General features: G+C 36.0%; 1 protein-coding gene across 2 annotated transcripts in view; it reads left to right on the top strand.

Moving 5' to 3' along the window:
• Nucleotides 1-14,070, top strand: part of scfd2 (sec1 family domain containing 2) — a 143,006-nt gene that overhangs the window by 104,457 nt on the left and 24,479 nt on the right. The window contains exons 8-9 of one of the 2 annotated variants that reach the window (XM_055186866.2): nucleotides 868-987; nucleotides 1,373-1,842. In XM_055186866.2, the coding sequence (XP_055042841.2) occupies nucleotides 868-987; nucleotides 1,373-1,465 (213 nt within the window). In that variant the 3' untranslated portion in view covers nucleotides 1,466-1,842. Of the gene's footprint in view, nucleotides 1-867; nucleotides 988-1,372; nucleotides 1,843-14,070 lie in introns of those variants that run through there. The other variant, XM_073855964.1, reaches the window with a different exon arrangement.

Genomic DNA, 14,070 nt, shown 5'->3' on the forward strand with positions numbered 1-14,070 from the left:
TGGCTAATACAGAGTGCAGTTCCGAACCAACAAAACAGCAAAGACACAATAAAAAATATGATTTAAGACTTTGGTGTTTATTTTTATAAATCAACATTCATCTAATTTATACATTTAATGGCACATGGCATACAGAGGTTACCATTGCTACTTTGTAGGTCTGAGCAAAAATGTGTCGTTTTGGGTGTGTCCTTTAAAATGCAAATGAGCGGATGAAGTGCAAACACTGATCACAATGATGGTGGTTTGTTGTAATTGAAACTCAATTGTGCTGTCATTCAACCAATCAGAATGAAGAACCAGAACTGCCCGTTTTATAATAAAAATGTTTTCATTTTTTCTGTATGCCAAAACACGCTTATTCTGTATTTCAGAAGGACATATTCACCAACACACACTCTTTATTTATTCTCTCTCTGTCTCACATGTTAGTCCATGCCAATTTAGGGTCCAGAGTGGCACGTGGCACGACAGCCCTTCTTTGAGATGCCTGAATTGAATTTCCTGATTATTATTCAGTCTCACTCATTCATTCAACCAATCACAGGGAAACACTTTGTCTGACCCACCAGTCACACACAGTGGCACTGCATGTGTGTTCACAAATTCATTTAAACAGAGCATCCACATGTGCAGGAGGGTGCTCGTATAAGAAAGCTTGCCCAGGTGCAGTGTGTGTTTTTGAGATTTGTGTGTGTCATACATAAACACATATACTGGGGAAATTCATGTTTTCAATTGACTGTTGCTGTAAGACTGGTTGTCTAACCTAGGGATAAGTGCTGTTTTTTAAGAGGACAGATATGTATTTTTCTTGCATATGTTCACTTTTTATCTTTTTCACATTGATACTTCTTTTTTCTGCAGGTCAATCGACCCCACCCAGGTGATCATCCGCTCTTGTTTCTCTTCCTTGTGGGTGGAGTCACACCATCTGAACTACGCCTCATTCGCGAAGTTGTTTCCAGCCACAAGTCAGGCACTCAGGTGAGTATTCTGACCCTTCATTAACTTATTCTATAAACATTAGGTATTAACTTGCTTAACATGTTATTCACAGTTTGCGATATTTAAGTTTTTGCTGTTTAAATAATTATTTTAGAATTAACTCTTTCCTTGCCAATGACAAGTTTTTCTGGCAATCCACATTTCCGCTATTACCCACCAGGGGGTGCTCTTACCCAGTTTATAAAACCTGGAAGTATTCCCTTAGGGCAAACAGTTTAAACAAAAGTGGGTTATTCTGTGAAATGAGTGACTTTTCTAACATTTTAATGAATTAAAATTTCTGTGTGTGTAAAAATAAAAAACAAAACTGTGTATGCGTGCGTGCGTGTGGACTGTCTAATCTGTTTCTTTTGTCTTTTCTCAGGTACTAGTAATGTCCACTAGATTGCTGAGACCTTCAGATGTTCCTCACTTACTCTTTAACACAGACAGACTCAAACCTGACATCGGAGTATGAAGGAACTTAACGCATACACTCGCACAGTTCTTTGGCTGTTGAATACATTCAGTCCAACCCAAGATCTTTACCCACCTAGTGTGTCTGGGTTACTGAGCTATCTGATCTGAATAGTTTTTAGGATATTTAAGTGAAAGCAATCATTAAAAATTATTTAGACACATATACTACAAGCTCTTGTTTTTGTAAATCTCACAACTTCCCATTCCAAAACTTTAACATGTTGTTGCATGCAACAAATGACCCTAAAATATTGTCTGATACTTTTGTAAAATGATGTGTGTGTTATTTCTTAAGTTTTCAATCTGTTGCCAACACTGTGTGTGCATGTTGTTTTCATCACATATGTGAGAGAGTAAAATTTACCCTAAAATGAGTCTATAGGAGTTGCGTCACTTGCTGTTTCTGCCCAATACTTTTGTCAGCAGGACTAAAAATATCAGACTACTAAAAATAAATATGGAGCCAGTTTTTTATTTTATTTTAGAAATTATAACACATTAATGCAGATTAAACGACTGTACCCAACAGTATGTAAAATTCACCTACCCTAGAAATATACAAAAGTAAAACGCAACAAAATAATATTAATTCACATCACTAAAACATCATTTATAATAGTAAAAAAGGACCTTTAATTTGCAAAATATACACACTTATTTAACTACAGAAATACCCAGACGTCACAAGCGCGCATTGAATCTTGGGATAGCAAAGGCTCTGAAGGATTCATCTATGGAAAAGGCCACATTTGGAGGCTTGCAAGTGAAGGAGTCTTCAAATTGGGACAGCTTTCATCGCAGCCCGGTGACGTCTTTGGCCTTTATATACGGCCTTGGAAGGCCGCAGCCCTTTTTTTGGAATGCACCCACTCAACTTTTTTGTTTTACTTGTTGATTTGCTTGTTGATATTGTTTAAAATGTTAACATACATAAAAGAAGCCAAGCTAATACAAAATATATGTAATAAATAAATATTAAAAATGAGGCTATTAATTGCCTTACAGATTCTGTGTGGACCACTGATCTAGATTATATATTGTTTTTTTCTTCCTCTAGGGGGCGATCTATCCACAGAATTAATCTGAGGTTCATGGTCAATAAAAAGCCTTATTAAAACAATACATTACAGTGGTCATGTTTTCATTATGGTATTCATCTGACAGTATCATAATATTCCTTGTTAATATAAAGTGATATAAAGTAGATTCAAAGCTTAACTTGTTTTCTAAATCCAAAATGTTTCCTAACCACTGCTGTAGGATCTTCATTTAGGGCTGTTTTACTGCAAAGCTTTTCATTCCCATCCATGACATAATTTTTTTTTTTAAGATTTTAACCTTAAGATCAGTTGATTTTATGCCTTTCTGATTAGAGGGTGATTGTATATGGCTTTTAAAGCAAGTCTGATATGATCAGTAATCATATGCTTATATTATGGTCACAAAACAAATTAATATTGATGTACATATGAATATAAGGCTCTTTTTAACATATTGCATTTGGTCAAAAAATGCTCCCTGTCACTTGGGCAGTACCATTTCAAAAAATACTTTAAGAGCACTTATGCCACATATGTGTCTTTCTAAAATGTTACATTTTTGGACCTCTTAAAGGATACTCTCCCAGTGACAGCTTGGGAAAATTTTTTGACCATTGGACCGTTTTTTCCTGACAATGTAACGGTTAAATAAATGTATTTACCTATACTACTGCAACATATACACAAAAATACAGGTCTATTAAACTGATCAACTGAAGTTATGTAACCATGGGGCAGTTTCCCGGACAGGAATTAGCTTAAACCAGGACTAGGCCTTAGGGGCCAGTCACACCAAAAGCGTTTATGGCAGTTGCAGGCGCCTTTTTTGAATGATATTCTATGGGCAGGGCGCGTTTGCGCGCTGTTTATTCGCGCCAAGCGCCTTGCGGTTTTTTGCCGCCTGCCCCGCGCGCGTTTTTGAAGGAGCGCTGAGAGCGGAGAAGCGCCCGACGTCATTCGAGTCTTTCCATTGTCCAATCGAATGAGGGGAGAGGCGGGCCTTACGTTGTGGTGAGGGAAGTTTACATTTGCTTTGAAGAACCGGACTCCACTCGCTCACTCTCTCCTGTGTGTTTGTGCACCTCTCACCCTCAAACAAGGTCAGAGCAAGCGCCTTCTTTTTAAAGTTTCTGCTAATATGACAGTTAACAGCAAAAGAGCGCTCAAGCTTCAATATTTGATTGACAAGACAGCTGACTCGGTGGTTGCTTAGCAATATGAAAAGCCGCGTCGCACTGCTCTTATCTTTTTTTAAAAAAGGCAGTGCGTCGCGCCTTGCGTTTGCAAGCGTTTAAAGCGCTTTTGGTGTGACTGGCCTCTTAGTTTATAGTTTTTAACAAACATGCCTTAATAAAAACATTACTTGTGTGCATTTTGAGGCAAAACAAAGGGCACTGATGTTTTTTAAGATATGTCAGTGCAAGTTGTTTTCCATTTGGACATTTTTTTTTTAGTCTAGGACTACTCTAATCCCTGTCCGGTACACCGCCCCTACTGTATATCTTGGCTACTGGTTGTCTCTGGTGAAAGGAATTCACCTGTTTGGTCTGTTCAAAGACATTTATATGAATTTTAAACAATGTCACTCCTGTTGCTTTGATATGTTGTTGTATAGTTGATGGTTTGTGTGTGCCTAAAAGCACCAATCTCAGAGTTATGTAAAAAAAAAATCTCATGCTTCACTGATAGTAATATAGTGTTATTGTTCATGCTTCTGCAGATCTCTGTTAGGACACAAACACATTTAATTGAGAAGTTTCCCATCACCTCATGGATACAGTGTGTTCTCATAAAAAAAGGTACTGTATCCTCCTAAAAGTGCTCTTGTAAATCAGTCAGGGCTTGACATTTATCCGAAACGGCCATAAATGGGGAGAACTGAAATGTAGACTGAGTTTTGGTTGGACTGCTCAAAGTCATACAGTTTCTTGCAAAATGCAATGTATGCATTGAAGGCCTGTACATTTACTCAAGCTTAGTCAGTGTTCATATTCTGTTAGAAATGTGTACCTCAAGTACACTAAATGTCTGGTTACACGTGCCCTGCGTCATCGCCATCAAATTTGTGTCTTTTCCCTCAAATATGCGAAATGTACGGCACAGTTGCAATATTACCACAAAATGCGTAACTTTCACTTCAAGTGCACTTAACGTCCAGCACACAAAACCTAAAACAAAAAGGGTCTAGCTGTGTATGCTATTTGGAAATAGTTTTCTTGTGTGCACACTACCAAAGAAACACAAAGCATTTCCCTTAAGTACATTTCTACACAGTAAAATTGAATCTTTAGTGTTTACTACACTATACTTGTCCAGCTATATTCACACTACATTGTCATCCCTAAACAATTTACAGTTTTCTCTCAAGTGTTTCAAACTATACGCATGCAGTGGTATCATTTCCAAACAAAATAGCCTCTAGCACAAGTAGATTGAATATGTAGCTGCACGTGCCCTGTAAATCCATCACCAAACAATCAGACGTGTACTATAAAACTTAATACAAGTTCCCCACTACTGTTAGTTTTGGCTAAACCTGTGGAAATTAGGACCACAGTTTGTAATCTCTGGTTATAATGTCATTCAGGTATGATGTTTACAATGACATAATGCATTTGGCAGACACTTTTATCCAAAGTGACTTATAGTGCAATACAAAGTGTATATTTCTAAGCACAGTGTGTACCTTCCCTAGGTTCGATTCCACGGCTTTGTGCGTTGCTAACGCAATGCTGTTCCACTAAGCTTTTAAAAAAATGTTGGTACAGTTTGTTTGCATTTGTCTTGAAAAAAAGTATTAGTGGGATAACATTTTGAAAACAATGGGATACATCTGAAGCCCATAATGCATTGCATATGTGTAATGTGATATACACAACCTTATGTAGACTGAAAGAACTACATCAGGAAAGATTGTTGTAGACAATCTCATGCTTTCTGTTTTAGCCATACCCTGAGTAAAGTGAAAAAAGTTTGAAGTTGTTTGTGTGTGTGTGTGTGTGTGTGTGTGTGTGTGTGTGTGTGTGTGTGTGTGTGTGTGTGTGTGTGTGTGTGTGTGTGTGTGTGTGTGTGTGTGTGTGTGTGTGTGTGTGTGTGTGTGTGTGTGTCTCCAATACAGAAGCATTGCGTGCATAGCGTGACCGGCCATAATTGCAGCTGTGTGCTAAATGTACTGCACACTGCCTTTGTTTTAAATCTATACTTCCTATCAAACATAATCACTTTGAAATAATACTAAATCTGCTGAAATCTCCTTTCCACATCACACGCAACTCTAGTTAGGAAGGAGACACACAATCTGCATGTACTGTCGAGAACTCTCAGTCAAGGCAAACTAGGGGCAAACTGATTGTTTGGAGCATGTGTGTGTGTGTGTTTCTTATCATTCTTCCTTCACCATGTGAGTTTATGGCAGTCTATTGAGCCACATTAAGGAGTCAGACAGTTTCTCCATTACCTCAAGTATCAATGTGTAGGGAAGAGCGGGGTAAGTTGTCACATGGGTCATAACTCCAACACTGGAGGCTCTATCTCAAAAATCAAATGGCACTTTGTGTGACGACAATTATGCACTGCTCTGCAACAATGCACTTTTTGGGATAATTGCTATAGAAATAAAACATGTAATTTAATTAATGCATCAGTAATTAATAAACAGAAGTGAGGCAGAATGGCAGAAATGCATTGGTCTGTTTAAACATAGCAAAAAGGATCATGTGCCCTGAGGTGTACCTAAGCAGCTTTTTAATTATCAGTTTAGTTTCCAATGCTGCATTTGTGCTCAAAACATACATTACTGTATCAGCCAAATGACTTTGAGTAAAGATACAAATCAGATTTGATCTTGCTTCTTTTTATAGCTTTGATGGTTTAGTCAGGTCGACATTATTATTAATAAGATTCTTATTTAAGCGGTTCTCAGCGGTTATACTTGTTTATAGTTGGTTTATACTGAGAGGGCTTCAGATATTTATTGTTGCTTGAAGATTTCTGGGTTCAGTCTTTGTAAAAAGAAAACTTATTCAGGCCAGCTGTGTGTATTTTTCTTATGTAAGAACACTCTTGAAAAAAGTGTACTATTTCTTGACCCAGTTTATTTGTTGGTAAACTGGAAATATTGAAACTCTATTTCCTATACAATGTGCATGTACTCTATGGTAAACAATGATGTGTGTATCTGAGGTACTGTCTGCATCATGATGTGTTGTTTAGCTCAAAGTTGTGCAAAAATGAATAAATAGCTCCTCTTCATACGAGTGTACACATAGGTACACAAATATAAGAACTGCATAAAATTATTCTTTGCTTTTAATCAGGCACTTTAGATATAGGATTTGTGCAAAAATACTAAAAATAGTTCAATCACACTTGCGCAACCCTGTTAAGCTTAGACCCTTTGATCTTCATATCTGCAAATTACATTTTCTTCCTCATGAATTGGTAGAATGCACACACACGCACGCACGCACGCACGCACGCACACACACACACACACACACACACACACACACAGCTCTTAAACACCTATGTGTCCTTGAATTGTAAAACAGAAGTCATCATCTGCTCATCATCTCTTTGTTTTCTTTCATCCAGACTTGCTTTAAAAGGATTATTATGAGTCTCACACCGTGGACCAAATGCTAATGGTTTAAAGGATTAAGAGTAGCTTAAAATGTTAAGAATCTTAAAATGTTCATGCCAGAATTCTTCCTCTTTCCTGGATAAGTTTAACTTCAGAGAACAACACAGATTTCCGGTCTTTGATCTCAAGAACTTTTAGGCAAAAGTATGTATGATTCTCATCATGCTGGTTTAACTCCCATTCAAAACACGGTTGACTAAATGTATGCTTTTTCAAACTTACAAGCTATTTGATCTAAATGCTTATGATTAATTAGTTTAAATTGGTTTCTGCACAAATATAAATGAAATTAATTTAAAGAAGTATATAAAGTAGGGGAGAGCAGGGGCGAAAGTACCATTTTTCAAAAAAACTTAATTTTAAAAGATAATGTTTTATTTTTGCTGTGGTGAATAACTCAAGTGTGGTCTATCAATACAAGGTGGAATTTTGAACAAATATAAAAAGACTTCAGTATAATTTCACTTTGAACATAAGTAGTGAATTGTTACTTTTGACCCTGTAAGCAGGGACGAAAGTAACACATATGTGGGTCAAAAGTAACACAACAAAACAAGAAAGTTTTTTTGTGTTACACTTGTTTTTATATATACATGACTATGATCTTGTTAATATGTAACTGCAAACTTATTTTGTGATTTATCTTTGTAAAAAATAATGAAATTACATTTTTATTTTAAATTTCAGTTTTATTAAATGTTTCAAAAGCAACCAACAGTACAAACTTAAATTGTTGAGAATAAAACATTTTTCGACAGTTTGAACACTATGAAAATAAAATTAAATAAAATTAGAATAATATCAATTTCCAAAATATACAACAGTATTAGCGGGACAAAAGTAGCAAGTGTTACTTTCGACCTGACAGGATCTCCTCACATTTGAACACGATTTACTTTTATTTTGAAAAACTCAGAGAAGTCAAACTTCAGGAGCACTAAATAACCTGTATTGATCAGTAATCTACTTTAACACATAAATGAGAAACACAACGCGTTATAAGAAAAAAATGATCACTTTTGGAATTTACTTATCATGGTTAAAAACAACTTTCTGGATCTACGCGCGGAAAACGGTGAGTAAAAAATGCGATATTTGTCAGCTCTGCCTTCAGTCCCACGTTACTTTTGCCCAGGTTCTCTCCTACATATGAGGATCTCAGATGCAAAAGCGTTACCTCCGTCAAAAAATGAAATAATTATATTGCACGTATTATCTTGGCACGTTATATGAAGAGTTTGGTTCCAAAACACAATAAATCCATTTTGACAAATTTAGGTAAAAACTTGTTTTCTAGACGGTTTCATCGGATGCAGGTGTGCTGATGCGATACATGTCTGGATCTAAACTTTACTTCCAGTTTCGTTTTTTTAATGGTCTGACTAGTTGCTAAACTGATCTTTTGAACTAATGCCTCGTTGAAAATAACACGTTTTGGTTTCCTAGGTAATATATGTGTTGTTTTTTTGCTTGTTATATAAATAAACTATGTTTAAAGAACTTTGTTGCTAATTATTTTTAGCGGAGTTTACCGGAAGTTACGTGCGGACCACGACAGTCGCTTGTTTATGTTGTTACTGCTGAAACCGTCTATACCAAGAAAGTGACCAGATAAAAAACACTATTTTCTGTTACAAACTTTCACATGGCATTTTAGGTTATAATAACATAAAAAATTCAAATCCATAACTTGATTTTTTTTAAAGATTTATTATAAAAACGAATTATTTTCCACAAAATGCAATAAATCCATGACGTTTTTTTTTTCAAATTGCTATATCTATTGAATCAATAGCCTATATAAATGTGCATTCATCTTTGCCATTTTATATTTATTTAGTTGACTAGTGGTATACACTGATTAAAAAAATAAACATTAATGACATTAACCAAAACACTTACTTTGTTATATAAAGAACACTGTCATTGCTGCGGTTATACTTGACGTCGTCGCTTAACATTTTTCACAGCGCAGCTGTAAAATGTTTTAGTCCTGCTCGATTTTCGTTGACTATGAGTAAAATTATGGAAAGTTTTTCATAAGATCCCCTGGGGTCAATGTGTTAACACGAGAGAGCTTGATGCTGTCAGGGGAACAAGCGACCAGCTCCCCGAGTGCCTCTCACATAAATTATTAGATGTTGATGGCTTACGTTTCTTTCCCGTCACAGAAAACCATCACAGGTTTATCAATGCCATTAAAGTATTATTTTGTTTTTGTTTGTTGATCACGAAGTACAAAGTAGATGAGGCGTCCGTGTACTCAATGCGCTGCCATTGTTTGTTTACATTGCGTGAAATGGTGCGCTGTTATTTGTGGAGCGGATTTATTGCATTCTAGAAAAGGAGGAGTGGCGTTTATATCGGGAAAAAGGGAGAAAAGATGACAGAATAACACAGCGTATATTGGATTTTGCGTAAAATTAAGAATTTACTTTTAAATACTGACCTGATATAATACTGATTTTGATTTTTTTTTTCAAAAATGGCGTTTATCGCGTTTTGAAACCAAACTCTTCATATGTTCATCAAATACTTACGCTTCAAATCCACTTAATCTCGACCTCAAGCCATTCAGAAATACCAGGAGAATTCGTAAATTCTGTCATTTACAAAAAACACTTAGAGGGTTTTGCAGCTCATCATATATTATGTAAAGTATTTATTGACTTTATTAAATTGTTAAAATACTGTATAAGAACGCTTTGATGTGTTTAACCTTTTTTGAGCATGTGCTGCCACCAGTGTTGGGCAAGTTACTTCCAAAGTGTAATACATTATATATTACAAATTACTGTCATTTGAAAGTAATTAGTTACATTACAATATTACTGTCTTGAACTGTAATGAGTTACACTACTTTTGCGTTACTTTTGAGTTACTTTCATCAAAAGAACAGAAGTATGACTAGGCATTATAAAATGTTAAAATGTAGTTTGTTGCTGCTTATAAATCTAGAAGTTATGTGTTGGCCCTCGAGCTTTGAATAGGCAAAGTGAAGATTTATGGCAAAATACAGTAACAATCACTGTCAGAATCAAAAACATAGACAAATGATCTGGTAAAAGTCTGGTAAATTATGGTACACATACCAAACACAATAGAGCCCACTATAATGCAACCTATAGCCTAATAACATGGCAAGACACGCAACCTCTTTTCATTTCTATTCTTAAGTGATCACTTTTAATTCAGATTCACAGCACAAACCTGGCATGCACTGGGTTGACACAACTTATCAAAAAGTGCTATTGGAGGATCAGGCCTCAAGGAATACAGCTCATTTCAGAACAATATAAGGATTACATGTAGGCTAACATATAATTGCTTAATAAAACACAGACAAACAGAAGAACACTGCTTTTTGCCAAACAATGAATATAGGCTCCCATACAAAGGCTGGTAAAAACTTTAAACAGTGATGTTTAAATGTACTAAATTATATTTAGATAACCATGTTTAAGTCTTCACTAATGTTATGTTGTAGTTTAGGTTGCTGTTTGTAATAAAACTGTAGATAGCATAGGAAAGCAATCTATTATGTATATGGACTGTAATCATAGCAAACCTTGTCATTGCTGGTGTGATATGGATTTTACTGGCAACATTTGTAAAAGTCTCTTTACTTCTGAGGTTCAAGCAGCAGACCGATAGAAAAAACTTTCTGTTGCTTTTTACTTGCTCTTATTCGCAAAATTATGCGTGTGTGGCGCTACCGGACCTGATTGCGACCACTTTAGTCAATGCTTACAGCCGCGGACTTCCACATGTCTATATTTGACGCGCACCGCGTCCAAATCTCATTTCAAATACAAAGTTAAAGTAAAAATGAACATGTTGAATACAGCATGTGGAAACAGACATACGCTGCGTCCCAAACCGCCTTCCATACTATATAGTAGGCAAAGAGTACGAGAAGTAGTTCTTTTCGCCCACTATATAGTATAGAAGTATGCGGTTTGGGACGCAGCCATAACTATTTTACACGCAGATTTTTCATGTGTGGATGCTGGTCGCGCGCATTGGTCAAAAATAAAAAATTAAAATAACACAGTCTAATTTTGAAATGCATTGTTGTAACGCGCTCGTTACTAAGACTGTAACGAGTAAAATATTACCAAAATTTTATTAGTAATGCGTTTACTGCGTTACAGCAAAAAATAATATATTACTGTAATATATTATATTTTGTAATGCGTTACTCCCAACACTGGCTGCCACGTGTTTGACTGGTAGTCTTTGTTTCATAGTAAAATTCGGTCTTGTCTGTTGTGGTTGTGGTCTGAAATAAGGCCTCTAGAGATCTGGTTTATGTTCCTGACCGTGTTCATGACCTCAGCTGTAATTTTGAGCTGTATGGTCTTGACTGACCAGATAAGGTCAGCAGAGTTTCAGCAAACAAGGACCATGAATGCCAAGCAGCCTGTGATTCATTTTCTATTTAACCGGTCGAATGATTGGACAGACCGGGCAGCCGCAGCCTCCTGGAGCCGAACGCATTGACGACAGAGATGATTTTGAATCAGGAGAGGATGTAAAGAATTTTAATCTTTGACAGGCTTAATGGCCCAGTTTAACGTGGCTATTACTGGGTCCATCCACACCTCTTTCGTAATTGTCTGGTTGGGCAGGTGACCTATTGCTAGACTTGAGTTCAAGTTAAGGTTCAGGAAGCAGTCAGGTGACGTCTTTCAAGCTCTGGCTTCTGAGAGAGGCTATTCATAGCCATAGCAAAATAACCAGGTACAAAAATGTGCTTTTCTTTTGCACAGAGGAACTCAGCTAAACTACATCTGACATTTAAAATGACTTTCTTGCTCTTTTATAGAGCTATTTTTTTCGATTCACGATTTTACATTTTCTTTAGTGTGTAAATGTGTGTTACATGTTAATGATATTAAAAGGTACAAATACCAAAGTAAACGATGATGTAAACATAAATCTATTTTCTAGGACTACAACATATTGTATAGGTTTACTGTACCCTTCGGAATATCTAACCAGATTAAATGACTCTAGATACAAGTTAAACGCTCAATGAACGTCCTATTTATACCTTTCGTAATCTCCAAGGCCTGAGGTTCAGTCTTGCTTGCCCACTTGCAGAACTCCTGCATGGAAAAATTTTGGATAAACCATCCTTAAAGGCGGAGTCCATGATGTTTGAAAGCCAATGTTGATATTTGAAATCACCTAAACAAACACGCCCCTACCCCAATAGAATCTGAACCTTCTGTTGATAGACCGCCCCACACATACGCAACCCGGCATTTTATTTGATTTGATTGGCTATAAGTGTGTTTTGTTAGTCGGCCCGTCTCCTTTTCCAACGCGTTTTTCAAACATCGTGGACTCCGCCTTTAACCTGTGTTACAGGACCCAGGGTGGTGGTGAAGTGTAAACTATGGAATGTCTGAATATTGTTTGCCACTTCTGGAATGCCGAATGGGAGCCAGCAATGCTGTTGATTATTTGGAGGTGTTGAAGACTCCAAAAGCTGTTGACAGATGTAGTTAAATAATGTAAGGTTCTTGCCAGCTTTAAGGAATGTAGATGACATTATTCTAAGCATCTCTCGAATAACTGTATCTGATGATTTTATAAGTATTTTCTCAGTGTACAGGAGTTAAGAGATCTGATTGGTTAAAAGATAAATGGCAGTCACTCAGTTTTCGAAAAGCTTAGAGTCACTTTTTTTCATTGACTGGATGGCTCTTAATACGATACTTTTAGATTCTTTTATCTCTCTTACACACCTGCCATTTTTTTTTCATAAACACATTTTTCTTCATGGGCCATGTGTTTGTGAGAGAGTGCAAGTAAGAGTCAGCATTAGCATCTAAATGGAAATGTGTGGCATTTTTTGTCATTTAACCCTAATAAGACCCTTGGGGTCAATTCTACCCCAAGCCACTTTTCTTTAGTTTAAAAACATGGTTACCTTTATCTCAGTGAAATAAGGTTTTGTGACTTTTCCAGATTATCTGTCAAGATTCATATAAAAAAACTGGGCTTGATTTGGTCGTTCTAAAGAGGTGTAAAAAAAATCACTTAATTAGCCCCTTTGGGGGTAAAAATGACCCCAATTGAAATGAATGGAAAATGCAAAAATTCTTTTTTTTTCTTTTTATTTGTCAAAAAAAAATCAGTGCATCCAGAATAAATCTGAAAATTTCAACACAGAAAGGTTGGCCTGGTACTAGAGCACAAATGTTACATAGGAAATACATGCTCAATCACACACACACAAACACACACACACACACGCGCGCAAACACATACAAACACACACAAACACAGACTCACACACAAAGACACAGTAAAACTTACACACACATAAAGACACACACACACACACACCCTTACATTCAGTCAAATTTCTGTGGCATTTTAAAATGCATCAAAAACTACAAAAAAATCTATTTGAAATAATATTTATTTTTAATGTCCTTTCTAATGTTTATATAAACATAAATTCACAAAATGTATCATCAAAGTAGTGATGTGAGCAGTTGGCCACATCCAGTGAAATGAATTGGTCTCTATGGGCCTCTGCTGGTCGAAGTGATTTATTTCCTTAACTGTAAACATAAAACAGTTTTTTTTCTAAACACCACATGGCTAAATTTAACACATAACATCTAGATCAATATCTAAAAACAATTTAAATCAAATTTAGATAATAATTTATATACATTTTTCATAAAAAATGATATTTTTCAGGCAAGCTAATGGTGTAGTTGGGGAATTAAGTGGTAAACGGGTATAAAAGTACTTCATATCTCCAAAACACAGCATTAATGTATAGATGGGAAGTAAATGAAAAAAATTATATATTGTTTGTATCATTAAAAATGTATATTTTTTTTAATCACTCATTTAATCTCTGGGGTCATTTTTACCCCCAAGGAACTATAACAT

The sequence above is a fragment of the Misgurnus anguillicaudatus genome, chromosome 18 (genome assembly GCF_027580225.2).
Source record: "Misgurnus anguillicaudatus chromosome 18, ASM2758022v2, whole genome shotgun sequence".
Taxonomy (NCBI): Eukaryota; Metazoa; Chordata; class Actinopteri; order Cypriniformes; family Cobitidae; genus Misgurnus; species Misgurnus anguillicaudatus.